The sequence below is a fragment of the Oscarella lobularis genome, chromosome 8 (assembly GCF_947507565.1).
Source record: "Oscarella lobularis chromosome 8, ooOscLobu1.1, whole genome shotgun sequence".
Lineage (NCBI taxonomy): Eukaryota > Metazoa > Porifera > Homoscleromorpha > Homosclerophorida > Oscarellidae > Oscarella > Oscarella lobularis.
In genome coordinates, this window is record NC_089182.1 from 2527028 (window position 1) to 2553070 (window position 26043).

General features: G+C 47.9%; 9 protein-coding genes across 14 annotated transcripts; 8 read left to right on the forward strand and 1 right to left on the reverse strand.

Moving 5' to 3' along the window:
* Positions 1-47: 47 nt before the first annotated feature.
* Positions 48-4728, forward strand: LOC136190291 (receptor-type tyrosine-protein phosphatase epsilon-like). The gene is made up of 20 exons (XM_065978407.1): positions 48-185; positions 233-812; positions 861-1593; positions 1654-1747; positions 1792-1958; positions 2012-2097; positions 2149-2239; positions 2291-2373; positions 2427-2463; positions 2513-2730; positions 2783-2940; positions 2994-3129; positions 3184-3330; positions 3382-3490; positions 3538-3632; positions 3689-3823; positions 3877-3981; positions 4036-4187; positions 4244-4379; positions 4431-4728. The coding sequence occupies exons 3-20, from the start codon at positions 1029-1031 to the stop codon at positions 4500-4502; spliced, it is 2586 nt and encodes an 861-aa protein (XP_065834479.1). The 5' UTR covers positions 48-185; positions 233-812; positions 861-1028; the 3' UTR covers positions 4503-4728.
* A 310-nt stretch (positions 4729-5038) lies between these two features.
* On the forward strand, positions 5039-7883 carry LOC136190310 (uncharacterized). 3 transcript variants are annotated; one of them, XM_065978439.1, is made up of 3 exons: positions 5039-5157; positions 5294-6365; positions 6423-6470. In XM_065978439.1, the coding sequence occupies exons 1-2, from the start codon at positions 5082-5084 to the stop codon at positions 6358-6360; spliced, it is 1143 nt and encodes a 380-aa protein (XP_065834511.1). In that variant the 5' UTR covers positions 5039-5081; the 3' UTR covers positions 6361-6365; positions 6423-6470. The 3 variants fall into 3 exon arrangements, with proteins under 3 accessions (XP_065834511.1, XP_065834510.1, XP_065834512.1); XM_065978440.1 differs by lacking the exon at positions 5039-5157 and adding an exon at positions 6737-7883 and having other exon boundaries at positions 6224-6365; positions 6423-6554; XM_065978438.1 differs by having other exon boundaries at positions 5294-6444.
* A 184-nt stretch (positions 7884-8067) lies between these two features.
* On the forward strand, positions 8068-8559 carry LOC136190118 (mitochondrial coenzyme A diphosphatase NUDT8-like). Its single transcript, XM_065978194.1, has one exon. The coding sequence runs from the start codon at positions 8068-8070 to the stop codon at positions 8557-8559; it is 492 nt and encodes a 163-aa protein (XP_065834266.1).
* A 332-nt stretch (positions 8560-8891) lies between these two features.
* LOC136190300 (general transcription factor 3C polypeptide 4-like) lies at positions 8892-12382 on the forward strand. 3 transcript variants are annotated; one of them, XM_065978422.1, is made up of 21 exons: positions 8892-9024; positions 9074-9200; positions 9249-9375; positions 9589-9670; positions 9729-9811; positions 9864-9873; positions 9923-9971; positions 10028-10136; positions 10192-10274; positions 10327-10472; positions 10520-10655; positions 10711-10797; positions 10849-10945; positions 10998-11055; positions 11262-11319; positions 11376-11536; positions 11585-11759; positions 11821-11900; positions 11953-12021; positions 12063-12158; positions 12206-12382. In XM_065978422.1, the coding sequence occupies exons 1-17, from the start codon at positions 8902-8904 to the stop codon at positions 11657-11659; spliced, it is 1611 nt and encodes a 536-aa protein (XP_065834494.1). In that variant the 5' UTR covers positions 8892-8901; the 3' UTR covers positions 11660-11759; positions 11821-11900; positions 11953-12021; positions 12063-12158; positions 12206-12382. The 3 variants fall into 3 exon arrangements, with proteins under 3 accessions (XP_065834494.1, XP_065834493.1, XP_065834491.1); XM_065978421.1 differs by having other exon boundaries at positions 11953-11998; XM_065978419.1 differs by lacking the exons at positions 11953-12021; positions 12063-12158; positions 12206-12382 and having other exon boundaries at positions 11821-11932.
* An 825-nt stretch (positions 12383-13207) lies between these two features.
* On the forward strand, positions 13208-15992 carry LOC136190294 (lysyl oxidase homolog 3A-like). Its single transcript, XM_065978413.1, has 5 exons — positions 13208-14001; positions 14060-14217; positions 14414-14746; positions 14805-15132; positions 15192-15992. The coding sequence occupies exons 1-5, from the start codon at positions 13323-13325 to the stop codon at positions 15848-15850; spliced, it is 2157 nt and encodes a 718-aa protein (XP_065834485.1). The 5' UTR covers positions 13208-13322; the 3' UTR covers positions 15851-15992.
* A 39-nt stretch (positions 15993-16031) lies between these two features.
* On the forward strand, positions 16032-18736 carry LOC136190295 (lysyl oxidase homolog 2-like). 2 transcript variants are annotated; one of them, XM_065978414.1, is made up of 6 exons: positions 16032-16106; positions 16153-17187; positions 17242-17399; positions 17451-17619; positions 17672-17987; positions 18047-18736. In XM_065978414.1, exons 2-6 carry the CDS (start codon positions 16360-16362, stop codon positions 18682-18684), a joined length of 2109 nt encoding a protein of 702 aa, XP_065834486.1. In that variant the 5' UTR covers positions 16032-16106; positions 16153-16359; the 3' UTR covers positions 18685-18736. The 2 variants fall into 2 exon arrangements, with proteins under 2 accessions (XP_065834486.1, XP_065834487.1); XM_065978415.1 differs by lacking the exon at positions 16032-16106 and having other exon boundaries at positions 16143-17187.
* Positions 18737-18782: 46 nt separating this feature from the next.
* LOC136190296 (spindle assembly abnormal protein 6 homolog) lies at positions 18783-21531 on the forward strand. Its single transcript, XM_065978416.1, has 17 exons — positions 18783-18856; positions 18906-18957; positions 19009-19088; positions 19135-19239; positions 19295-19541; positions 19599-19718; positions 19774-19842; positions 19911-20033; positions 20088-20282; positions 20336-20425; positions 20480-20533; positions 20593-20646; positions 20698-20769; positions 20821-20902; positions 20951-21039; positions 21094-21177; positions 21244-21531. The coding sequence occupies exons 1-17, from the start codon at positions 18789-18791 to the stop codon at positions 21529-21531; spliced, it is 1872 nt and encodes a 623-aa protein (XP_065834488.1). The 5' UTR covers positions 18783-18788.
* Positions 21532-21710: 179 nt separating this feature from the next.
* On the forward strand, positions 21711-25984 carry LOC136190305 (glutaryl-CoA dehydrogenase, mitochondrial-like). The gene is made up of 13 exons (XM_065978428.1): positions 21711-21796; positions 21844-21978; positions 22028-22090; positions 22160-22220; positions 22276-22385; positions 22446-22663; positions 22721-22852; positions 22903-23006; positions 23061-23130; positions 23179-23234; positions 23283-23371; positions 23428-23499; positions 23550-25984. The coding sequence occupies exons 1-13, from the start codon at positions 21730-21732 to the stop codon at positions 23630-23632; spliced, it is 1260 nt and encodes a 419-aa protein (XP_065834500.1). The 5' UTR covers positions 21711-21729; the 3' UTR covers positions 23633-25984.
* Positions 23729-25860, reverse strand: LOC136190298 (fascin-like). Its single transcript, XM_065978417.1, has 2 exons — positions 25429-25860; positions 23729-25292 (listed from the first exon to the last, which is right to left on the reverse strand). Exons 1-2 carry the CDS (start codon positions 25816-25818, stop codon positions 23865-23867), a joined length of 1818 nt encoding a protein of 605 aa, XP_065834489.1. The 5' UTR covers positions 25819-25860; the 3' UTR covers positions 23729-23864.
* Positions 25985-26043: the final 59 nt, after the last annotated feature.

Sequence of the window (26043 nt, forward strand, 5' to 3'; positions counted from 1 at the left end):
CAGCTAAGAGCTGTGGTTTCTTGCTCCGGGTCCGGACGATACTGCTCAATATGAGCGAAGAGCCGGATGTAGTTCAGCTTACGGCCACAGACAGACGCGTTTGAGGAGACTGCCGCCGCGGCGTGCTGCCATGCCGATTTTGGGTCTGAAGTTTCTGCTTTTGGCCACTTTAGCGGTTATACCTGGTGCGTTTACGGTACTTTGAGTTCTCGAACAGCAGCTTTCTTTATAGACTGGGTATCATCCGATAATCTTGTGAAGACTTCACGAACAACGTTTGTGAATCACTTTCTTGAGAAATATACAAGCAGGACGGTAAATATAACCGCTGTGACAGATGGAGACAGGCAAACGTGTCACGAAGAAAACATAGCAAAGCTTGACGTCAGTCAGAAATACGTAAAATTGAGAATCACGTTCAAACCATGCGCACGCGTTGCTATGATAACGGTTCAAGGAGATCTGTTTCCTTCTTCAACTAGTAGAGCGGACGTTGCAGTAAACTTGTGTAATGGGGCGACATTTATTCATCAGTGTAGCATCAGCTCTTCTTCACTCTCATGCACCATTTGTCGTGATACATTTACCTGCACAAATGGAGAACTATTTAGATATGTTGAAGTACGTATGTTTTCTCGTCCAACGTCACCGACTGTTCTAAAATTGTGTGAAATAAGTGTTCTTTCTTTTTTGAAAACGGTAGCAACGACTTCTCCTCCTGCAACAGTCACTCCAACGACAGCTCAACCAACATCTAAACCTAAAGCCACTCAAACGACAATTGTTCCAACAAAGAACTCATGTCCCGCAAGGTAAACCTCTTATGCCAGTTCATGATTATCACTTCAAACTACGTACAGAAGTACATGGCAATACATTCCGAGTCGGTCATCAAAGAATTGCTCATCTCTCACATCATGTAGCACGAAAACAATCAGACGCTCATTAGAGTGTACATCAACATCAAGTGAGTTGCTTGAGAACCGATGCTGTAAGTCAATTCCTACACCCGCACCTAAGCATGACAAATGTTCACTTTCTTGTCGGATGAGCTGGTCAGAGTGGGGCCCATGTTCTGGAACGTGCGCGTGCGGCACCCGAGTGCAAACAGGACAATGCTTGCAGAAGGAAAAGAAAAGCGGCAGAGTAAAGCCAGTAAATGTAAAGAAGTGTCAGTCAGTTGGATTAGTGACGCTGCTGTAAGTGAAAGGAAAGAGAACTGCTCATTGAGAGAGCCGTGTTATGAGTCAGATCGTTTTTGGTCAAACTGTTCAGCTGAATGTGGTAACAAAGGAGTGCAGAAAGAGATGATAGTTTGTCACGCAATTGAAACCTGTTCTCGTCAGCAAAAACGCGTTCCAATTAGTAAATGTGACAAGAGACGACTTCAGTCTAATATTGGCGTTAGAGAGAAAGTGTGTGAGAGCAAATGTAACCTGACAACATCGTCTTGGAGCGATTGTAGTGTTGCGCAAGGTCAAGGAGTAAAAACGAGAACCGTGTCTTGCTACAGAAACGGACAACTGGTACATGTTAATGCGTGCTATAACTCTTCAAATTTGACAGTGCCAATCAATGTATCAGACTGTGAAGGTAAATGCACTTTTATTCATATTAATATTGATTCCTCCTTCTAGTACTGTACTGCGTTAGATCAAAAAAGTTCTCTGGGTATTTCCATTGGTGTTTCTACTGCTGTATTCATTCTACTGCTGGTGCTTCTAATTTTTGCAATTGTTATTTTGAGGTAATGATTCCTTTTTTCGATCAATTAAACGTACTTTGTAACAGAAGGAAAAACTGGAAGCACTCCAAAGTCAATGTTACTGTTGAGATGTCTACTGTGCAGGAATCAGCAGTTTCGGTCCTTGAAGAAAGTGCAACTCTACCATTGACACCGACAAATTCCGTACATGTCACTGAAATAGACAATGAGCAATCTACAGCATATGCAAAGAGTAAGTGGTGTGCATAGACAGACAGTTATACAATTACTACGTTATTTGTTTAGTCACTGCAGTAAAACTTGGTGCCTTTCCTCAGCGCAGTGCAAAACTTCTGAAAGACGGCAGTTTTGAATTACATGAAGAATTTCAGGTAATTAGATACACATCACATTTCTAATCAGAGCTTATCCTGCTATTGCAGTCGTTGGATTCGATTGGAAAATCTAAATCAACGTCCTTTGGAAAAGATCGAGACAATATACATAAAAATCGCTACAAAAACACCGTGCCCTGTACTGTAGAGACGACAATTTGTGAATGAAATCTATTCTTTGTTTTCACAGATGACGACAACAGAATTATACTAGATGAGGTGGAAGGATTGAGCATTCCCGAAACAGACTATATCAATGCTTCATATATTGACGTAAGAATGGCAGCTTTGCACTGTAATAGAAATCACAAAAAAACTATGCACAGGGGTTTCGTAAGCTGAAAGAATTTATCGCCTGCCAAGGTTAGAAATTTGAATGCCTTCGAACAGATATCGGCAGCTGTTGTACTAGGCCCGCTGACTGGAACTTGCTCAGACATGTGGAGAATGGTCTGGTCAGAGTCCGCTTCAACCATAGTCATGCTATGCGGTTTCATGGAAAATGGACGAGTCAAATGTGAGAGATACTGGAGCGATGATCAAATGGAGAACTACGATGGACTGACTGTGAAAGTTATTGGAATTCAGAGACTGGCCAATTATACTGTCAGAAAAATGAGACTGCATTTGGTAAGACAAACCTAGTAACTATTTAAGAAATATTATTTATCATGAAGTTTAGGAGAAAGATGATGATGATGACGACGTACGCTACGTAACGCACTACCATTTCAAGTCATGGCTGGATCACGATACTCCTAAGCACCCGAATAGCTTGCTGGGAATGATACGTCATTTACAGAGAGAAAGAAAACCTGGTCGAATGATAGTTCACTGCAGGTCAAATATAGCATGTTGCCATTAATTATTTTTTATTTGTACGTTACTTGCAGTGCTGGCGTTGGTCGTACTGGAACTTTTCTGGCTATTCTGACTATGATGTCTAGAGTGGATGCTGGAGAAAGTGTCGACATCCGCGGTTACGTTGGTGTGATGAGGACAAAAAGAATGCAGATGGTGCAGACTTTGGTAATTAAATCTCTATTGGGAACTCTATGTCTAAAACGCCAAGTCTTTTGACAGGATCAGTATCGTTTCATTTATATGGCAGTACGCGATTATGTTATGGGCCGTTCCACTGAGCTTCGCGTTGAAGCATTCAAAAAGGAGACAAAAGATTTTCGTTACGGAAACTCTACGTTTCTCAACACTGTGAAAGAACAATACGACGTACGTTTGTTATAGAATCGTATACGTTTGATTGAGTTGAGTGTCTAACAGCTATTAGAAGCAGTGAGTCCAAAATATGATAAATCACTGTACTTGGCAGCACTTTCTCTTCGTGTGGAAGTGGCGAAAACAAAAAACAGAAGCCTTGATATTTTGCCACGTAAGTACATTATTTTTCTATTACTACTAAAGATGTTCTTCCTGCAGCCGATTCGAGCAGAGTTTACTTACGTTGTGATGCAGTCGAGCCAGCATACGCAAACGTTGGTAATGGTAGCTACATCAATGCCAGCTATATTGACGTGAGTTTTTGAAAGACGCGTTTTTATGCTGTTTTCTTAGTTTTTTAATTTTACAGAGCTACTACAAACGGGATGGATTTATAGTGACTCAATATCCAATGGAAGGCACAATAGCTGACTTCTGGAGAATGATTTTTCAAAAGAGTACCGTTGCTATTGTCAATCTTACTCAGCCAAATGAAGAAGAACCAGTAAATCATACAGCTTATCCAAAGGCTTATGGTGCATACGTCTGTTTGTTTAGTATTGGCCGACGACAGGACATAGCACTTATGGGGCTTATACTGTTCAGTTTGAGTCATTTTCTGACATGCAAGGGTACTCAGTGACAGAATTGAAAATTACAAAGGTATTGATTAAATACTCGTCTGTTCCTCTTTGTTTCAATCTTGTACACTTATAGGAAAGCTCGTCACTGATTGTGAACCTGTATCATTACCGCAGTTGGCCTGAAGACGGACATCCAGAAGAATCCCCATATCTCTTTAGATTGATGAAGGAAGTGGAAATATGGCAGCAGTATCATGACTCCGCTCCCATTGTCGTTCACTGCAGGTAGGTCTTTTTAAAAAAAATCGGTGTAGTAGCCCTAACTCTTTAACTCTTTTCAGCACCGGTGTTGGTCGTTCTGGAGCATTCTGCGCTACTTGGAATGTTATTGATCAAATTGAAAACGAAAAGGTTGTGAATATCTTTGACGCCGCCAAATTTGTCAGGAACCAGAGACCGGGAATTATTTCGTCATTGGTTAGGATAAAACGGTAGAGCTAGACGACGAATAACGATTTGATTTGTCAGACCTACTACGAGTCAATCTGGTTCAATGTGGTCAACTATGTGAGTTCAAGAGACATATATGCCAACATTTAGAAAGGTGGTCTGTGCTCGTGTACAGCCACTTAGAAGAAGTGAAGTGCTTGTTTCAAATTTGCTCTAGCTTTAGTATTTGGTTTTCTTATGTGTCAGGCCAACCGGTACTAGTATAGCCACTCCGGAGGGTCACGGAGAACTTTAGACAATAGTTGTGAACATTGTCTGTTGAAATTGAGGGAGTGAGGCCGTAGTACTGTATTGTCTTTTACTAGCCAGCAATCAGGCATTGCGCACTGAGCCGATGGGCGCGTGGGGACCAGGAACTGCTTCAATAGTAGACAATAGCCGAGAACCTTACAATCTGCAGTGCCGGACAGAGACACTGGCGCCATCCTGTGGGATAATTGATAATCGAATGTGCAGAAAGCGGAAACAGTTTTATCAAAATTTCCTGGAGGTAAGGAGATGCTTTGAGGGTGTAAGCTGATCAAATCTGTACGTAGAACTCGCTAATTGATTTCAAGAAAAGCCAGGAAGTGTTGATAAATGATCAAGAACGAGACGCCTCCCCTCCTCATCCTCCCTTCATCCGTAACATTGACGTCAGTGCTGCGTCATATGACCTATCGGTAAGGAATGACGCTTTTCTGGAAAGAAGCTTCCAAAGGAAACGTTCCTTCTGGCGCCGTCGTTGCTGGAACTTCACCGAAGGGTAAGGAGTTGTTGCTGTATCCCTCCACGCCCTGCCTTCGGTCGGAGACTAGACTCAGTTAGGCCAAACCGTGGTTTGACTGAAACAGAACACTTAGACGAAAACTACTCTACTAAAGTTTAAGTTGACCTTTTAGGCAAATCCTACTACGTGGCCAGAGCAGTCAACCCATTTGGCAACGACTTCGTCATTCCGGGCGTCTTAGAAGAGGGCACTAAATTTGTGTCCTTTCCCTATGGAACAAAAGAGCACACCCGAAAGAAATACGAAGTTCTGACCGTCTCATCACCAGACATTGTCTTTTGGAAAGAATGGTCACCTAATCGTCGAATCCCCACCAACGCCGTGAAAGCGGGCGAACAGTGCTCCGGCGACGTCCTCTACATCGGTAAAAACGCGCAAAATCGACCGGGAAAACTCGAACCATTCTTCCAACACAATTGTCTCTATGTATCGAGTGACGGCCGCGAGCATCGTTACCAATCCTGCCACGTCTTATGTGAGTACGTTGCTCCGCCGTTGACGTACACGGCGTTACCTCCTCATGAGTGGGTCCCGGCGCAGGGCGGCGTGATACCGACCGGCGCGCTGGCCGGCGGTCTCACTCCGTCTGGCTCCACGATTTACGTGAGTCGAGCGCGATATTACAATCAACTGGTGCCTGGGCAGCTCGTCGACGGCGAGACGAGCGCTCGCATCTGTTCGGGATCTCTCGAGCATCCGTATGAAAATTACGAAGTTTTGACGGTGGAAAATGCGGATCAGTTTGAATGGGTCTGGAGTAGTCAAGGTCATGTGCCGGCGAATGCTGTTGTGGCAGGGAGACAGAACGAGGAAGATGCGTACGCAGGCAGAACGTCTCTTCGCTCTGCTATTTCAGCTGGTTACACCAGGCATGTTTATTCTTGTCACTATGGTCAGATTTCCTATCCTTCCCGTTCAATTAAGTTGCCGGATGATTGTGCTGCTGGGACGCAGTTGGTGGGGAAAATAGTTCACAGTCATCCATGCCTTTATGTGCCGTATCGGGGAGAGGAAGTTATTTATCGTGAATATGAGGTGCTCGTTGGCAAGCCCCAGCCACCGACTTTGGGAGCGTTGTGCCGAAATGTGATTTTGCATGCGACAAGAGGTATTCCAATGCGCGTGGAGAAATTACCTCTTCCGCTGCAGCTAAAAAGATACTGTCAACCGGACAATTAAGACCGGTTTGTAGTTGGACTTTAGCTAAGAACAATTTATTGTTGTACAGTAGTTTATTTTAGGCGCCTCCTCATCCGCAACGTTGACGTCAGTGTTGCATCGTCATGTGACCTAAGGAATGACGCTTTTCTGGAAGAAAGCGTCGAAAGGAAAGGTTCCTTCTGGCGCCGTTGTCGCTGGAACTTCATCGAAAGGTAAGGAGTTGTTGCTGCATTCCTCCATGCCCTGCCTTCGATCGATATCGGAGAAAAGATAGACTCAGTTTGACCATAGACCTATTTTCTATCTATGGTTTGACCAAACCGTGGTTTGATAGAAACAGAACGCTTAGACAGAAACTACTCTACTAAAATTCTAGTTTGAGTTGACCTTTTAGGCAGATCCTATTACGTTGCCAGAGCAGTCAACCCATTTGGCAGCCCATTTGGCAACGACTTTGTTATTCCGGGTGTCTTAGAAGAGGGCACCACTTTCGTGTCATTTCCTTATGGATCGAAAGAGCACACCCGAACAAAGTACGAAGTTCTGACCGTCTCATCACCAGACGTCGTCTTTTGGAAAGAATGGTCACCTGATCGTCGAATCCCCACCAACGCTGTGAAAGCGGGAGAACAGCGCCCCGGCGACGTTCTCTACATTGGTAAAAACGCTCTCGATCGACCGGGAAAACTCGAACCATTCTTCCAACACAATTGTCTCTATGTATCGAGTAATGGCCGTGAGCATCGCTACCAATCCTGCCACGTCTTATGTGAGTATGTTGCTCCGCCGTTGACATACACTGCTTTACCTCGTTATGAGTGGGTTCCAGCACAGGGCGGCGTGATACCGACCGGCGCGGTAACCGGCGGTCTCACTCCGTCCGGTTCCACAATTTACGTGAGTCGAGCACAACATGCTCGTGATCAACTGGTGCCTGGGCAGCTCGTCGATGGCGAGACGAGCACTCGCATCTGTTGGGGATGCGCCGAGCATACGTATGAAGATTATGAAGTTTTGACGGTGGCAAAGGCGGATCAGTTTGAATGGGTCTGGAGTAGTCACGGTCGTGTGCCGGCTAATGCTGTCGTGGCGGGGAAGCAGAGTGGTGAAGATGGGTACGCGGGTAGAACGTCTCCTCGCTCTAGTCTTTCAGCTGGTCACACTTACACGCGCATTCCAATTGAATTGCCCGATGATCGTGCTGCTGGGACGCAGCTGGTTGGGAAAATATTTCCCAGTCATCCATGCCTTTATGTACCGTATCAGGGAAGGGAGTTTATTTATCGTGAATATGAGGTGCTCGTTGGTAAGCCCCAGCCTCTGACTTTGGAAGCGTTGTGCCGAAATGTGATTTTGCATGTGACAAAAGGTATTCCGATGCGCACGGAAAAATTACCTCTCCCGCTAGTATTAAAAAAATACTGTCAACTGGACGAAAGCGGTTTGTAGTCTAGTTCACTTAGGAAAAGAGTTTAGCACCATTGCCATTTCATGTATACTATAGAATCAATAATCTCTGCACGCCCACGTGCTCTTGTCCAGTTCTTCCTTATGAATGGACGCTGTTTGGCAGCCGGATTGCTCAGTTCGACGACTCTAATTCGTGCACACTCTACAAACCGCCAATACGACTCACTATTCGCTCCCGAAACGAAATCCCGAGTCAGCGAGCAGCTATCGAAGCGTCTCGCTTCCAAACGAACAGTCGAATCGAATGCAGCTGTTATGGTGTTGCTATGTAAGTGGAAAGAAGAGCCCTCGCTTCTCTACACACTTCGAACTGGCTCCGTACGATCTCATCGCGGCCAGGTGAGTTTTCCTGGAGGCTTGCGCGAGCCGAGCGACGCTGATTTGGTTGCGACGGCCGTGCGGGAGGCTTCGGAAGAGACGGGAATAGCTCGCGAGAGAATCGACGTTTGGGGTCCCACTGCGCCCGTCGTGACGACGTCCGGCACATGGGTCTCTCCCTTTTTGGGTTCGGTTGGGAAAGTTTATGAGACTGAACTGGTGAAAAGTGATGCTGAAGTCGAGCGAATATTCTTCATTCCCGTATCGGTTTTGGCCGATTCAAATTTTAGACGGTATACAAAATTTCGACTGCAGAATCGCCACGGCTACACGTTGCCCGTGTTTCTCGGAGGTAGCCACAAAGTGTGGGGTCTGACGGCAAATGTAACGGATATGGTGTTGAATATTCTACACGGCACACTAAAATGACTCACAGACTTGAACAACAGTGTATGAGACAGACAATTAATTAATAATTAATTAATTACTAACTATAAAATCCCATCTCTTCAGCCACTCAAACTTCGAACCTTTGTCCTGGCCTTGCATGTAGAGCACCTAAAAAAAGAACGAATAAAAATCTGTTTGATCTGTCCGTGTACGTACCTTTTTGTGAAGCGTGGAATCAAGCTCGCGGGTGATCAGGTAAACGCGAACGGGGACCCCTTGGTCGTTTGCTGTTCATTTAGACATAGATCTATGATTTAGACGCCTTCAAGCAAGAAAATCAATCTCCCGCGTGGCTCATTAGCCGGGATCTCTGCGCGTGCAATGGCGTGCGGCAGGCTGAGCTCGCGTATCGATTTCTCGTCGAACGCCGCTCGTTTGAACGCTCTTCAGTGGTCGGACGACGGAAAATTGCTTCTTATAACTAACGAAGCTCTCGACGTTCTCGTACGCACGCGTTATCGCTCCAAAACCGTCGCGTAAAACCGCAAAGCAGGACACGAGGCGCGAGCGGCGACAGAATCGGCAATATTCCATCACAGCCGCTTGGATAGAATCGACCACGAAAGCCTGGAAGCCGAATATAGCCGAATCGGTGTCGTTGAACGCGAAAAAACCGACTGGTGAGAATTCGCTTTTCGGGGGTCCCCATCGATGAAAAATTGCTTTAGTTTCGTCGGATGCCGTTCGACTGCACTTTAACCGGGGTCTCGTTCAATTGCACTGCGCCGATTCGCCTTGTACGCTCGCTTTTACGACAGCCGCCTGGTCGCCATTGGGTTGCGATCGCACGGGAGGGTGAGAGAAAAACGCTCTATGTCAGTGTGTGTGATTCTGACGCTGGAGGACTCTAATGATGTGCACATCGCATAGTTCATACGACTGCCATGACTATATGAGGCAGAATGAGCCATTAACAATTGTTCCTACTGAAGAGTCCTCAGAAAACTGACACATTTTATATAGGCGCGAGCTATTCACGTTGGTGCAATTATCTCTTTTCTTCTGTAGATGTCTTTTAGCTGGTCTTAGAACGGATTATTGGATAGCTGTGTATCAAGCGCCAATTGGGCTGCTGAAGCGTTGGACAGAGGTACTGTAATGATTTTGACTTTGGGTGAGCCTGATAGCGAGGATTCTCGTATGTCTAGATTGCTGATGTATCAAGTCATCTCCTCCGGTTTTGTCAATCGAATCCAACTCTGTGGAATGCAGAAGAGACGGCGAGAGAAAGGTTTTATTGGGACACGAATTTGTTTATGAAATTTATTCCAGTTTCTTCTCAGAAAGCTCGAGGTAGAAGTTACTCGATTATCTCACCAGAGATAATTATGAATTAATACAGGTCAGCCCAGCACTACACGAGCATAGAATGGATCTTTTAGCAGGAGCTGGTAGGCACATAGTACTCTCCATGATTCGAACATGCCGGCCAATTATTTTTTTTCAGCGCTATCATGGTCGAAACTTTTGCCTGGCGGCAAGTCACTGCTTTTGGCGGTGGCCACCAGAAGCGGACTTGTCTTTTTTATAAAGCTCGGCGTTCCTGTATTAGAGAAGTATATATAGAACCTGTCATTTATAAGGCCTTACGTACATATTCTTTTAATTAAGACCGGAAATTGATGTTCTCGGCTTTGTTGACACCAAAGTCAAGTGGCCAACTTGCTTGACGTGGCTGAGAAAACCGGGAGAAGGTGAGCGGCGACTTGCCTGCCTTTCTTTCTCAGACACAAATTAAAAAATTAGACTATCACCTTGCCATGGGAACAACTCAAGGATCCGTGCTTCTTTGCACTGTTCGATGCTCCCACGGATTCTCTTTCTCTCTGAGACACATCTGGCCTGCAGATGGAATTCCAGTTCATTCAATCAAATGGAAAAATTCCACGGAGGTAGATACGAGAATTTAATTCTGCTTGATCCAATCAACGTTCTTTAGCCGCTAGCTGATATCGATAGTCGGTTTTTAGTAGTAGTCAAGAACGCTGTCGTTCTTTTCGTCTCCTGTAAAGGAGAAGTAGGCGAGAAGCCTCGCTATCGCATCGTCCAAGGACTTCACTCATCATCAGTATCTGGTAAGATTAATTGTTAGTGTTGATTAGAGTACTTAGGTCTTTTGCCTCGGTGCAGGCGTTACTGAAACGTTATCAGGCATTTGGTTTAGCACATCAGTCGATGGTCAATTAGCTACGTTTGATTTTGAATCTCCAAGTCCCAGTGAGAACAGGCGTCATTCAGGTTGCCATGACCGAATTTTGGATATTTTAGGATATCTTGACTTGAAGGGCACTTTTGGTGACATCGCGTCGGCGTATCACGGCTGTGCCGTTTCTCCCAACGGGCTCTTTTTATTTGTCGTCGTTTGGTAAGAGATCCGGAGACTGCTTGCTCAGAACAGCAATGGAGTCTGTTTGTAGTCCAAACAACACTTTGTTGACGTCAGTAAAACGCGTTTGGAGCAGCAAAAAATCACAGGTAAGTCTCTAGCGTAAATGGGCTATTAATAATTAGCCTGTCTTTTACATCCTCTAATGAGTGCCGTGGCCGAGACCTTTTAGCCCTGTGTAGGCCACATAATACAGTAGTCGCTTTTGTTTTTCCGGCGTTTACTGTACTAAAAGGCTTGCCTCGCGAAAATTCCTAGGAGATCCCCCAAACCACTTCTTTCTCTTACCTAATAGGTCTGTGCTATCACACTGACTCCGCAGGTTGACATAAGTGACCAACTTAAGCTTCTAAGTGAACTCTTCTAGTTTCGTTTGATTCCTTACCGTATCGATCGCATTCTTTTATAGAGTCGCCCTATCTTATATGGGACGTTTTGGACTATCTCCTCCTTCCCGACGCTGCTTCGTATCGCGAACGTATCGTCGCGCAAAGTCAATCTACCCCGAATCCTTGCAGTCTTCAACTTGACGAGCTTCAGACAAGAAGAAGCCTTCTCGACGTCGTCCAGGTTTCACCTTTCTAGTAATGCGTGACTCCGTCATTATTTATTGTTTAGTCTGTTACCCATCCTGACAGCGCCGATCAAAGCCGCTTGGTACAGTCTAAACGGGCGCTCGATGACTCTAACTAGGAGGGCGAGGTTTCGGCGATCGAAGCGGCTATTAGGACGAAAGTGGCGATTGAGGCTCTCGCAAAGTGGAATCGCTTGCCTTGTCGTGACAACGGTGCAGGTGCGAATTCATATTTTCTGATCATCATGCATGCCTACATGCATGTGCGTCATGTGCATAGAGGCAAGTTGCTTGTCACGCATAAAGAATTGGCTTAGAAAGCAGACGCGGTATGATCTTCTCGAAGAAGAGCTCGACGAGGTATATTCGAAAAGAAACGATCTGTACATACATATCGAAGCTTGAATAAAAGGATAACTCTGCCGTAGTCGAGTTTCCCGTAGGAAAACAGGACGAAGGTACTGCATGTACTCGTGACGACGTACGTGGCTGAATTCAAATTTTTGATTCATCTATGCATAGTGTGCTGCTTATCTTTTCTTCCGCTGTCTAAATTCAAGCCCCATCGCTTCTGCTCGCGAAGCGGATCGTTCGCCCTTTCCTTTGAAGATGTAGGAGGTATGCTGATCAATCCAGATGTAATTGCAATTTCCATCGTTTCTCAGATAACGATTGCGCGTGGTTAAAAGATATTCTTTCGCCCGTTCACCGATGCCCGTTTTGCGGCTGCTCGTTCGCGGAAGCGACGCGTAAGTAGAGCCACTGTAAACAATTCGCGGCGCGCGAAAGACGTTATTAACCCTTTACCTGATTTCTACTTGAATCTGAAAAGCTGTCTTGCATGACTTTAAGGTCTATTTTGCGCATGCTTACGTTTATTTGAATATTTCACCCGAGAGAATAAGCTAATGTCCCGTGCCATTCGTAGAGACCATGTCAACTGCCTAACGCACACTAAGACGTGACCGATTTGGCTGTTCTCGCCGTTTTTGCCTACATTTTGGAGCGCTTTGTCTTTAGGCCGATTCATCGAGAGCCTAACAATTCTCTAAAACTCCGTTTTCAACCTAAACAGCCGAATTTTGTATCGTATGAATACCCATGACGTTGCTTGACGTCACAGTGGGTAGGAACCAAGGAAACGAATGTGCCGGATGTTGATGTGGTGTAGAAAACAGCAATTTTTGTTCTTTTTGGCAGCTTAGAATTTTTCTGTCAAGATTCATTCTTTTTTTTTCCTCTTTTTGGTGTTTTGGATTGTGTATTAGCTTTTTTCGTGTCAAAACGTATTCAAAACAAAATTTTTACCGCGCGTTACTTTTTTTTCCCTTGTGCGACGTACAATTTTGCAAAAAAAAACCTGGTTTATTTGCCGCTTCTGCGAAAGGAGCCTTTGTTGTGTTCCCTGTTTTGAGAAATGGCACACGAGGTCAGTTTTCTTTGAACGCTGCAAATTTCCAAAGGCAAACGTGCTGTTTAGGTGAAGCAGAAAACGGCTCCGTTTTGAACAAGAACGCGTTTGAGTTCATTTTTTTCCTTTCGTTGTATGTCCTAATGATGTAACACGCATGCGGAGTGAATTCCCACCATTTTTGACAAAACGACGATTTATTCAGATTTAAAATTATTAGACCATTTGGTCAAGTAAGACAGGTAAAGGGTTAATACGGGACACACGGCTGCGGAAGGCAGTAAAGCGAACAAAAGACTGCGTAAGTGGTAGGAGATTTCCTTTATTATTCGCCGCAGCACAACCTGGCCGTGCATCGGGTTTCTCTTCAAATGGATCGCATCCACGGCTATCGCATAACATACGTCGTCGTCTTCGCCGTCCTCGCGACGACGACGATGATCGTCGACGCCGTTCCGGAATACGTCGAAGCGAGTCGCGGCGTGCGAATTCGCGGACCCGAAGAAGGCGCCGGACGCGTCGAAGTGCTCGTCAACGGACAGTGGGGCACCGTGTGCGACGTCGACTTCGATCTCGCCGACGCAAACGTCGTCTGTCGTCAGCTGGGCTTTCGCTCGGCAATCGAAGCGATTCGCGGTCCCTGGTTCGGTCCCGGCGTCGGACCGATTTGGATGTCGCGCGTCGCCTGTCGAGGCAACGAGCCGCGCTTCTCCGCTTGTTCGCACGCGCGACGTCATCGATGTTCGCACCAAAACGACGTCGGCGTGACGTGTCGCGATCGCGTTTCCAATCCCGACGAGCTCGAGTGGGACGAGCGACGGGATTTCGGCGTGCGACTGCGCGGCGAAACGGCGCCGCATTTCGGCTACGTCGAAGTGCTCGCCGCGAACGGTCGCTGGGGTCGCGTGTGTCCCGATGGGTGGGGCACGAAGGACGCGCGGGTCGTGTGCGGTCAGCTGGGGTATCGGAAGGGAAAGGCGGGCGTCTATAAATCGTGGAATAAGAGCTCGAAGACGCCGAGAAACGGCACGTTTACGGGATCCATGACAAGCAAGTCCTTTGGCTTCCTGGGGGGTGGCGTACATCATGCATTTGTTGTTGTCTTTAGATGTCCGGTGCAACGGATCGGAGTCGAGTCTAGTCTTGTGCCAGCATCCCGGGTTCGGTAATTGGACGTGCAAGTCGCCGGGCGCTGCTAGCGTCATTTGCAAGATTCCGCCCAAATCGTTACAGTCCCCCAATCATCACGAGTTGGGCGACAAACAGGTAAGCCCGCCCTTATTTCCCATTAGCTATGCTCATCAATAAATGTCATGATGTCAAGTGGGCGGGATAAATAATTAAAGCATCCTATTAATAACGTCAACTAACTTTAATTGCAAAGGAGCGTTTTGTTTTGACCGGTTGCCGCGCGTGGGGTTATCAATGATATATCTGATTAATTTCATTTTCTCCTTTCGAGGTTCGATTGCGTGGCAGTTCGTCGCCGTGGGAGGGTCGCGTTGAAGTGCGCTGGGAAGGGGAATGGCACAAGGTGTGCGACCACGGCTGGGATATCTTTGACGCCAGTGTCGTCTGCCGACAACTGGGCTACGGATCGGCGTACGAATCGATAGCGCAATCGCGTCGCTACTTCGGTCAAGGCTTCACGCGCGTTCTCCTCACCAACGTCCGATGTCGGGGAAAGGAGAGAAAGCTTCTCAACTGCACGCACGATCCGTTGTACTCTCACAACTGCCGACACTGGGAAAACGCCGGCGTTCGTTGTCATCATCCCCCGGTCAATCGCGCTCCTGTACGTTGGCGATATATTCATCTCGAGGATTATATTAGAAATATGATTTGCTCCTTAGATTCGTCTCGTCGGCGGCCCGAAGGGCGGCGGCGAGGGTCGCGTTGAAATACTCAAGCCGTTCTGCACGGGAACGGGCTGGATTTCCGTGTGCGGCGACGGGTGGAACGCTGCCGCCGGTGCCGTCGTGTGCCGTCAACTCGGTCTCGGCTTCGTCGCCGCCGTGGGAGCGGGGAATAAGTACGGCAACGTCAGCGGACGTCTGGCCGAAGGCGTTCGATGCGAGGGTTGGGAAAACGCGCTGGAGACGTGCTGGAATAGTAGTAGCTGCACTACGGCGTCCGCGGCGGGGTGCAAGTCGGGTGCCGCCTACGTCGTTTGCAAGAAATGTGAGTCCTATGGACTGCGATCTCCTTTGTCCGCACGACTCTTTTTAATTCTCTCTTAGATCTTCCTGATCTCGTTTCCAATTTTCAGCTGACGTATGATTCGCTCTCCTACCCAAACGCCGTTCAGCGTCTTCCTCTTTCCGAATTGATGTGCGCTTGGGAAGAAAATTGCCTATCCGCGTCGGCGAGGCACTACATGGGCACGGGGTTGAACATGGTCGAAGCGCGGCAATTCCACTATCGCTATCTGCTCCGTTTTACCGTTCAAGTTCTCAATTTCGGCACGGCGAACTTCTTGCCGATCATCGCTCAGAAAGACTGGATATGGCACGTCTGTCACATGCACTATCACTCGTTTGAGAATTTCGCGACGTACGATTTGCTGGACGCGAGCGGCGAGCGCGTGGCGGAAGGCCACAAGGCGAGCTATTGCTTGGAGGACGGTGCCTGCGCCGACGGCGGAACGAAAGAGTTTTTGTGCGCCGCGAATAATCAAGGAATCTCCGTCAATTGCGCCGACACGTACAATCACGACATCGACTGTCAGTGGATCGATATTACGGACGTGCCGTTTGGGAACTACACGCTCGTTATTAGCGTCAATCCAAGTCGACTTACGGCCGAAATGGATTATATGAATAACGTCGTGGAGTGCTCGATTGGGTATTATCATAAGACGGGCTCGTTGGACATGGTCAAGTGCAGAGTAGGTCAGTAGGTTTGAAACTTTATAGGATAGGTCGGTGTTGTGCAGAGAAAGCACGTTTTCGGAGTTTCCCTCAACCTTTTAGTTTTTATGGCATAGCATGGGGCCTCGGCATCATTCTAAAAAATAATAAATAAGTCCTGGAGGAGATAAAGTCTCTTGGTGCTACGACAACATGCTTTCTTTGCCTTCACCAAGTCTGAGATATGAAAAATGCGGTTTAGGGAGAAACCTTGACGTGAGTAATAAAAAACATCGAGACTCAAAGGTATCTAAATTTATACTATGGTCTCGTTGCTGAGGCATTGTCATAGAGTCAGCTGGGCCTCCTCGCATCCGTGGCGTGTGACTCGGGTTCTTCTAATGGGAACAATAGCTGGACGCGGAACGAGGACGTCATTTCATTGTTTTCAACGTCGCGCTTACCGCGCAGATTGTTCGCTAATACCATTAGTGTCTCTTGAACAAGCAAGCGCGTCTTGATTGTTTTAACCGGTTTTCAACTTCTCCTTCCGCGCGCTATGTTGATTTGGTTGACACTCTTCCTGATCGGCGGCGTCACCGGCGCCGGCGCTATACAGTTGCGACTCGTCGGCGGCAAAGACGAGTACGAAGGACGCGTAGAAGTGCGACTGTCGGCCAAGGATGTCAATGGATCCGTTCGAGTGCCGCTCCGCGTTTGGGGAACAGTCTGCGACAACTTATGGGGTCGCGTCGACGCCGACGTCGTCTGCCGTCAGTTGGGTTACAAACGCGTTGCCCACGCTTACTACGGCGCTCACTTTGGATCAGGAAGCGGTCCTATTCTGATGGACGAAGTCCGCTGTAGGGGAGACGAGAACGATTTGTCTGAGTGCGACTTCGCCGGATGGAACATTTCCAATTGTCATCACAAGGATGACGCCGGAGTCAGGTGCTACGTGCCGTACGCTCCGAGAGTCAGATTGCCTATTCGTCTGGTCAGCGATTCGGAGAAGCGAAACCGGGGACGCGTCGAAGTGAAATGCGACGAAAACTGGTCGGCGGTTGACGGACGAGGATTCGGTGCCGAAGAGATTCGAGTCGCCTGCGGTCAGCTCGGGTATCCGTACGGGCGAAGGTACCGTGTAAAGTCGTGCGATTTGGCGTGGAATGGAACGGTCTTGATGTACAAGGCGTTTTGCACTGGTAAAGAGAGCATTTTGTCCGAGTGTCGCGCCGTCGAGTGGGGACTCGAAGATTGCATGGGAGTCCACAAGACAAACGGGTGGAGAGAATGTGAATTGGCTCACGTTCAGTGTGCAAAAAAGCCGTTTAAGAAAAAATCTGCTAAAACAGTATCACCAGTCACATTGTTGAATGTATCTGCAGTACGGGAAATTCTTATAAATAATGATAACGATAATGATCGACATTTTGTTTAGGTTCGTTTAGTCGGTGGTATTGGTCCCTACGAAGGCCGCTTGGAGGTGCACGTGAGTGGACAATGGGGGACCGTGTGTCATAAAGACGCCGCGAATCGATTTGTTGCCAACGTCGCTTGCCGTCAAGCCGGCTACGGAACTTCAATACGAAATGCCTGGCAAGTCTTTTTTAAATGTTTAATTAAGTTCACGGTGTTCGTCTCGTGCAGGTTTGGCCGCGGGTTAGGGCCAATTCATTTGAGAGGAATTGAATGCTTTGGCAACGAGTCGTCTTTGTCTCAGTGCCGCGTCCTTTCGAAAACGAATGTGTTGTTGACGGAATGCAAGCACTACATGGATTCCGGTGTCGTGTGCCGCAGACCAGAAAACGTTCGCAAGGTTTCTCTAGTACATGCATAGCACGAATATAGGCGGAGAAATCCTCTCCTAGACGCTGCGTCTGAACACGTCAACTACCAATGCAAAATACGGCTTTGTCGAAGTCCAAACGAACGGCACGTGGCACCTCGTGTGCGATTCGGACTGGAGCTACGACGAGGCGCGCATCGTCTGCCGAGAGCTGGAGCTTGGGTATGCAGAAGCGGCTCAACGACAGCCGTACAACAAGAAAATTGAACGCGATTACGTGCACGCCAACTACGCCTGTCTCGGGCACGAATTTGAACTCAGCACGTGTAAGAAACGAAGAGTAGATCGAGTGACGTCTCAATGCGCGACAGGAGCGGCCTGGGTGTCCTGTTTAAATGGTAAAGCAACAATGGAACGTCATAGTAGTTTTGAATTGCGATCTAATGTTTCTTTGTAGCACTTCCCGATCTTCTTCCGGATCCCGAAGTACTTCGCACCTCCCTGTATCACTACATACAGCGGATCAACACGGCCCATCTTCCGTGTGCTATGGAGGAGAATTGCTTCAGCGCGTCGGCGTACAATCGAACGGAGGCGACGGATCGACTTCTGCTGCGCTTCACAACGCGAATACTGAACCTCGGCTTGACCGACTTCGAGCCCCACGCGACTCGCCAAGACTGGCAGTGGCACGAGTGTCATCGACACTATCATTCCTTTGAAGCGTTTGCTCTCTATCACATCGTCAACGACGAGGGCGTTCATCAAGTCTCAGGTCATAAGGCAAGTTTCTGTTTGGAAGATAGTAACTGCTTAGAAAGAGGACCGAGACCGCTGACCTATTTTCGTTGTGGACGTGATTACAGAGGACATCAAGGAATTTCTGCCAATTGTGCTGACACGTATCATAGGAACTTGGATTGTCAGTGGGTGGATGTGACGGATTTGCCTCTGGGCACGTATAGACTGGTTGTTTCGGTGAATCCTCATCGTAAAGTGCCTGAAATGCGCTACGACAACAATGCAGTCTCTTGTGAGTTTACCTACAGTAGCGAACGTGATGTTATTGAAGTCGGTGATTGCGAATTTGTTTGAGTGTTTTTTTCGTGAGTTTTCGTTTCCTAGATGAAGATTAGCATTTACAGTATTGGTCGTGATGTCATGTGACTATCGCGCCGTTTTTGCGCGCGCAAAGCAAAATGGCCGACGAGGTTCTCTTCGACAAGGAATTACGAACGATTGTGAAGTCGCGCGAGAGCGACGAAAGGTCGAACAGCTAGCCTAGTCTCTAAATAGTCTCAGCAGCTCTTCGACAGCCCTCGAAGACATCAACTCGGCGTGCAAGTCTCACTTCGAGCGTCGCAACGCGTACGCCAACGCGAAAAGTCGCTCCCCCATCCCAATCGACGTTCTCTATAGGAGCTTCGCGTTCGCTTGACGAGCCAGGACGACTCGTGCCTTCTCTACACTCTCCAAATCGGCAGCGACGATTTCTTGAGGTAAGACTGGAGAACAGTCGATCGATTTTGAAATCTTCTCGGGCAGCCTCAAATCCCAGCAAGGTCTTCTCGTCGATTTCTCCGCATTTCCCAACAAATTCACCGATCTACTCGAACTGTGTCGAAATAACGAAACAGAACGAGAACCAAAGTAGAAAAAACGAATAAGAATTTTTTTTCTACATTCTAAACTTTACTCCATATAGGTTTCTCCTTCAATTCGTCATCTCTTCGTCGTCGGATCGCGGCGTCGGCACTCTGAGCGTCGTCGAAACGAATCCGTTCAAACATTTGACTCACTTGTCACTCAAACTCGTTCCCGGAAGCGATGCGGCCATCAAACAGTATTTGAGCGACTGTCTCAAGGAGTCGCGACGCGAGAACGTTGTCCTACGGGAGAGATTCGCTAGCATCGAGTCTAATCTATCCCAGCAGTTGAACCAAACAGAACAGGTGGATAAAATATCGAGATACGGCCAATGAGAATTTTTAGAAGAAATATATTATTAGACTTTGAAAAGTCGCTGTTCTGAGTTGGAGTCCATGCGACTGAATTGGTCTGTTGAAAAGGGTCAGCTGATATCGAAGCACGCTGAAGAACTGGGAGCCGCCAAGGAACAAGCACTGACTGTAAAGAGAAGAGAAGAATGTAGTCTTGGCTTTTTCTCCAATGGTATTGTTGTAGGTTCAACGTGAAGCGGAGGAACGTCACATGATCGAGAAGCAAAGAACGGAGTCTGACTATCAGAGCACCGTAAGAAATAATTGACATTTAAAAAATATTGAACCCATGCGCGATTTTTTTTGCGCGCGCGTGCGAAGGTCAAAGAATTGGAACGGAGAGTTTCTACGTTGCAATCGTCCGCTAAGGAGCTGACAGAGCTCAAGTATAAAAACGACTTGGAGATACGCGAATTGGTTGCCAAGGCTGAAGCAAGCGAAACGGTCAGTCGGGGGGGCCCTGCTATACGTTTATGCACGTGTGACGCGCTCTTGAAGGAGTCCGGTCGTTCTAAAAGCGAACTCGATACGCTACGCGGCGAGAATTCTCGACTCGATGCCGCCTGTCACGAAAAAGACAAGCTCCTGCATCAGCTCAAGACCCGTCTCGCTGTCTTGGAGCAAGAGGTCAAAGATAAGGAAGAGATTGTGACGCGAACGTCGTCCTTGTTGCAATTATCAGGCGAGCAAAAGGTAAAGGAAACAGGTCCTAGATAGTATTCTCTATGTTAATTTTTTGTGTCTAGGCTGTGGCTGAAGGTTTGGTTGAAGAGAAGGAAAGGGTGATAGCCAAACTTGAGTCAACCAGGCAGACTTTGGCTGCCGATGTAGCGAAGGTAATAGTAGCAAGCAGCAAATAGGTATCTGGGTCGATTAAGTTCTGTTATTAGGGCAACGAAATTATATTGACTTTGAAGCAGGAGCTGAAGAATTTCAAAGAAAAGGCGAGTTTTTAGACGAGACTTCTTTGACTCGTTAGTCACGGGCTTCTTGATCAATGCAGTTCAAACTAAAGAACGTGGTCTTGATGAAGCAGGAGCAGATATTGACGGATCGAGTACGGAAGGAATAGCCGTAGAATCGCTTTTTCTACTACGAATCTCTTTAGTTGAATGAGTTGGAAAGGCAGAAATTGGACATCGAGACGTTGACGAGAACTCTTGCTCATAAGGAAGAAGAGGTTCGATATAGAATAGGTTAGTGTGCGTGTAAGATGATATTTTTTTTGCAGTTGGCCACCTGTCAGGAAGATTTGAAGGCAGATCGGTCAAAGCTCATGGAATGTCAAGAGAAACTGAAGTCAAATGAGAACGGTAAGGGGACACAACACCACCACATACAATAATCTCGGATTTCTTCAGTCATTTCTTGGTTGAATCGTCAAATCAATGACCAGTACCTAGGTCAGCCGTTGGGTCCCCCAAAGCCGCTGGATTTGAAAGCAGCAAGAGTAATAAATAGCACAGCGCAAGTCTATAGAAACTGGGACACGTTTATCTTTTAGGGCCTGTCAAGAGCGCCTCTGGGATCACTACACGCGCCCAACGCGGCGCCCACATTTACAGGAGATGCAGCCTTGCACCAGAAGGTTGGACCCGCTTTATAATAAATCAAAGTCGTCTAGTAGACAATCTCTCGTCCTTTGATTTTTTAGATTATTGGACGTCGAAGTCGTCTTCCCGTCCCCGCCCGAAGCACCTCGTCCGAAAATCGATCACTTGACGCTCCGGGCATTGAACCGAGCGGCGGCAGCGGCGGCGGTGTCCTTGATCCTCAATATTTGATGTCTTTGAGTGGCGGCAGATCAGGCCGTCGGTCGCTCGGCGTGTCGCCTGAAGCGAGCGGAAGCGTGCCGGTGACGTCGTCGGCGTCGTCGTTGGACGATTTGCCGCAAGAACGTGCTCCCCAACCGCCGATATTGTCGTCGTATTTTCCAAACTGAATTCTGTGCAGTCGTATTGCGCAAGTGGGTGTGTCCTATCTCTCTTTTAATGCCACTGTCCAATTAGGCTTAAATTAGAAGCACTTTTCTATAGTGCCTTGCAGAGGAACCCTCGTCGAACGATTCGATTCTTTTTTGACGTCACTTCCTACATGTATATGCAAACATAGGCGTGGTGCACCAAAACCCGGATGCTCTATGTCGCTTCTCACTAGACGCGTTTTCTCGCTGCTTTCGCGGCAATTTTCGTCGAGTTCTGTTTTAAGTAATATGTCTTGCTTTATTGCTATGTCGGTCTCAGTCGTCTCTTAGGCTCGTTCGACTGGAAAGACGCCCTTCTTCTCGACTCGAAACTGACCGAAGAAGAAACACTCGTTCGAGATCAAGTACGGCATTATTGCGACGAGAAGCTCTTTCCCAGAATCCTAACAGCCAACAGAAATGAGAGTAAGAACATGGTCCCTAATCACGAACGTCCGTAAACGAATTCTTTTAGGATTCGACTTGGAAATTATGCCGGAAATGGGACAGCTTGGCATTCTAGGCTGCACAATCAAAGGTTTAGCAGGCCATGTGCAAAGAAACCGCATTTCTCTAATTTCATATTTAATTAATTAATTAATTAAAGGCTATGGGTGCGCTGGCGTGTCGTCGGTTGCGTACGGGCTGATAGCGAGAGAAATTGAACGGTGGGAATGAAGGGAATGAGAGAGGCTATAGCAGTTTTTGCATTGATATGTTCAGAGTGGACAGTAGCTATCGTTCGGCCTTCAGCGTTCAATCCTCTCTGGTCATGCATCCGATCAATGAGTACGGAAGCGAAGAGCAGAAGGAGAAATATCTTCCCAAGCTAGGTCTGAGATGTCGGTGCAGAATTAATTAATAATCTATAAATTTTCTCTTTCGTGGATTAGCTCGTGGTGATTTGATTGGCTGCTTTGGTCTCACTGAGCCGAATCACGGCAGTGATCCGGGGGGAATGGAAACGCGAGCGAGGCACAATTCCCATGACAATACCTACACGCTCAATGGCTCCAAGTCGTGGATAACGAATTCGCCAATAGCGGATGTCTTCGTTGTTTGGGCAAAGTCGGATTGGGATAACAAAATACGAGGCTTTCTTTTGGAAAAGGTATACCGCGGTAGCGAGACGTCATAAAAGAGGATCTATTTATTGATTTTTTGTAAGGGGATGCCAGGCTTGTCTACTCCGAAAATTGAAGGCAAATTTTCGCTGCGGGCGTCGGTGACGGGGCAGATTGTCATGGAAGACGTCGTCATTCCGCAGGAGAATCTTCTTCCCGGCGTGACAGGTCTCAAGGTATGAGAGAAACGGAGAGGAGGGTGGAAAATTTGAAAATCTTACTCTAGGGACCCTTTGGATGTTTGAATAGCGCTCGATATGGCATTTCTTGGGGTGCACTTGGCGCCGCAGAATTCTGTTTGGAAACCGCCCGGCAGTATGTCTTGGACAGGTACAGTATAGACAAGACATCTGTTTAGAATCAAATGTGTTCTTTTTTTTGAAGGAAGCAATTTGGATTGCCTTTGGCTTCTTATCAGTTGATACAGAAGAAGATGGCAGACATGTTGACTGAGGTGAATGCTTGACAATAAATTAAATGTTCTTTGGAACGTTGATTTTAGATATCGATTGGCTTACAAGCCTGCTTGCAAGTTGGTCGCCTGAGAGACGAGCAAAGGTCAGCGCGTTTGAATTAATTAAATAATTAAATATTGCGTTCATTTAGAGTCGAGCCGGAAATGATTTCTATGGTTAAGAGAAACTCGTGTGGCAAGTCATTGGAGATAGCTCGGATGGCTCGAGACATGTTGGGAGGTGAGCGACTGACGGCGCAACTTTATTGACAGGAAAGAAGGCCGTTTCTTTTCAAGGTAATGGCGTTAGTGATGAATACCACATCATCAGACATGTAATGAATCTGGAAGCAGTCAATACATATGAAGGTACGCATGGTATATGGTACGTGTATCTATGGCAATGTGGCGTTGCATAGGAACGCACGACATTCACGCTCTCATACTTGGAAGAGCTGTGACAGGAATAGAAGCGTTTACGAGGAACACTCCTAGAACTTAGGTCTCTGCAAGGCAAGGTACTATGCGTATATGTGTACCCCCCTTTTTGGAAACACGCCCCTACAGTACAGGACCTACTCTATAGGAAGAAAACGAGTAAGAAATTCCTGGCTTTGCTCATAAAATCGATTGTCCACAATCAGAGATCATGCACTCAATAATATGTTATCAAAGAAGCTAAACACATGTGGATTCGGTTTCTAAAGAGCCAAGCATTGGCCTTTTTATTTCATTCAAAGTATAATGCAATATCCTTTCTTCTCTTCAGTTGGCTTATTCTGAGCTGGCGGCGCCGCCGCCGGCGACTTTGGCGCTGCTGAAGCAGCGGCAGGAGCAGGAACGGGAGCAGGAGCGGGAGCAGGAGGAGTTTCGTCTACTGTCGCCTCAGGAGGGGGCGGATTTGGAGCAATCTCACTCTGAGCCAAAGGAGAAACGACCTGACCCTTCTTCGCTTTGTCCACAAGAAAATTCTCCATCATCTCCTTCTGCAAAAAGCGCGAAAACCGATCCGACGTCGGCCGATCGGAGACAATTTCCGCCGTGCCAGCAAACCACCACATCTCGCTCCCATCCCCCGCCGGCTCCTTGACAACGGACACCGATCCCCCATTCTCCCCAGAACAAACATACGAATCGTCGGTCATGCGTATCTGAAGCTGACGATCCGAGACGAGATGAAAATGAAAGGCGACGGGAACGTCGCCGTCGGCAACGACCTTGTCGTCGTCTTCGGCGAGCGTCCAATATTTCTCGTCGTCGCTTTGCAGCGAATACTTACCGCGACGAGTTTCGACGATGAACGCTTCCGGCGTCACGCTATTGGCGACCAAATCGTTTGTGTCGTCGTCGTCGTCGCGCGCGACGAAGCCGCGACAGCTCTGCAGCACCATGATCGGACGATTCACGATCTCAACGAGAAATTCGTCGTCGTCGTTGTCGTCGTCGCCTCCCGCGGCGTACAAGTGCCCGTTTTCCGCCACGGCGACGCATTTCCCGTTGAAAACGGACGCGATTCGCGCCTTCTCCCCGTGCCAGGACAGCCGAAACAACTTCGCCGTGTCGTCGCTCGACAACGACAATTCCGCCTCCGTTTCGTCCGCCTTGATCGCGCCGCTGCGCTCGACGACGCGCCAGAGCTTATTCTCGCTCGTACGCATCACCCAGACCGTCTCCGCGTCTTCCTCGTCGCCGTCGCCATGACGACGACTTTCCAATTGGAAATATATTCGAGTCTCGGAATCGGCGACAACGTTCCCCGTTGCCGTCTGCACGGAAACGTTGCACTCGTTCGCGACGCTAGTCAATGCGACTTGGGGTCGACTCGGCTCCAGCCAATAAAGCTCGTCGCGGCCCAATTTATCTTTTCGAGCTGCGAGGCTGTTCGTCGGTCCGCCGGCGCTCAAATAGCTTCCGTTGAGCGCCTGAAAGCCGACGCGACTGCCGCGCAGAATCAGACTGTAGAGACTCGTTTCCGATAAATCGTCGACGAGTTTTCCGGATTGGTCCAGGTAGGCGTGGTTTGGGGCGCGAAGGGCGTATTGCCCTTCCGCTTCCTCGAGCGTCACGACGGCGTCGGGGCCCCACGGGACGTCTTTCGTTTCGCGCAATTCGCCGCCGTCGAGTCCGACGTAGCGTCGCGTCGCCGAACTGCGCAGATGAACCTAGAAGGGATCGGATTAGAGACCGTAACACGTTTGCGGGGGAGTGGATGCGCGCGTACTTTGTCGTCGATCTACATCGCGAAAGAAACGCGTAATAAGGGTTCCCCAAGCGTCCGGTGGGACCACTTTCACTTGCCGTGGGAACGCTGGCGAGATGAACGGTCCACGCCGTCGCGTCGTCGCCGTGTGTGTCGCTGAAGAGGACGTGACCGGTCGTCGCGTTGCGACGGAGAAATTTTCCTCGCGACGTGCGAAATAGCCACCTGCCGTCGTTTAGCGCGTCCACTTCGAAAAGGATTGCCGATTCGACGTTGGGGATGATTCGAGGCTCGCCGTCAGGCGTCTCGCCGACGAATTCGTTGTCGTCGAGGCCTTTCAGGCTAATACGATTTGATCCGCGAACGACGACCGTCCAAATGTATTGGGATCGCGTTTCTTTCGGCGTCGTCGTCACAGTCTCTTCGTTCGCGGATAGAATGTGAGACTCGGTTTCGAGCGAGACGCGAAGGGTGAGAGCTGAGGCCATTGCATATATTGTACTGTACGACGAGAACCAGAAAGCAGGAATTGGCTAACGCGCGTCGGTCAAACAACTGCTGCACTTTCTACCGCAGTCGATTGGACACAGTTTATTTTTTTTATAAAGTATAAACGTGCTTAATTAATAATTTAAAAAAATTAGTTTACCCGTAGCAAGCGAGCAAGCGAACGCGTTGGGTACTCCCGCTTTGCGCATGTCTGTCACGTGTTC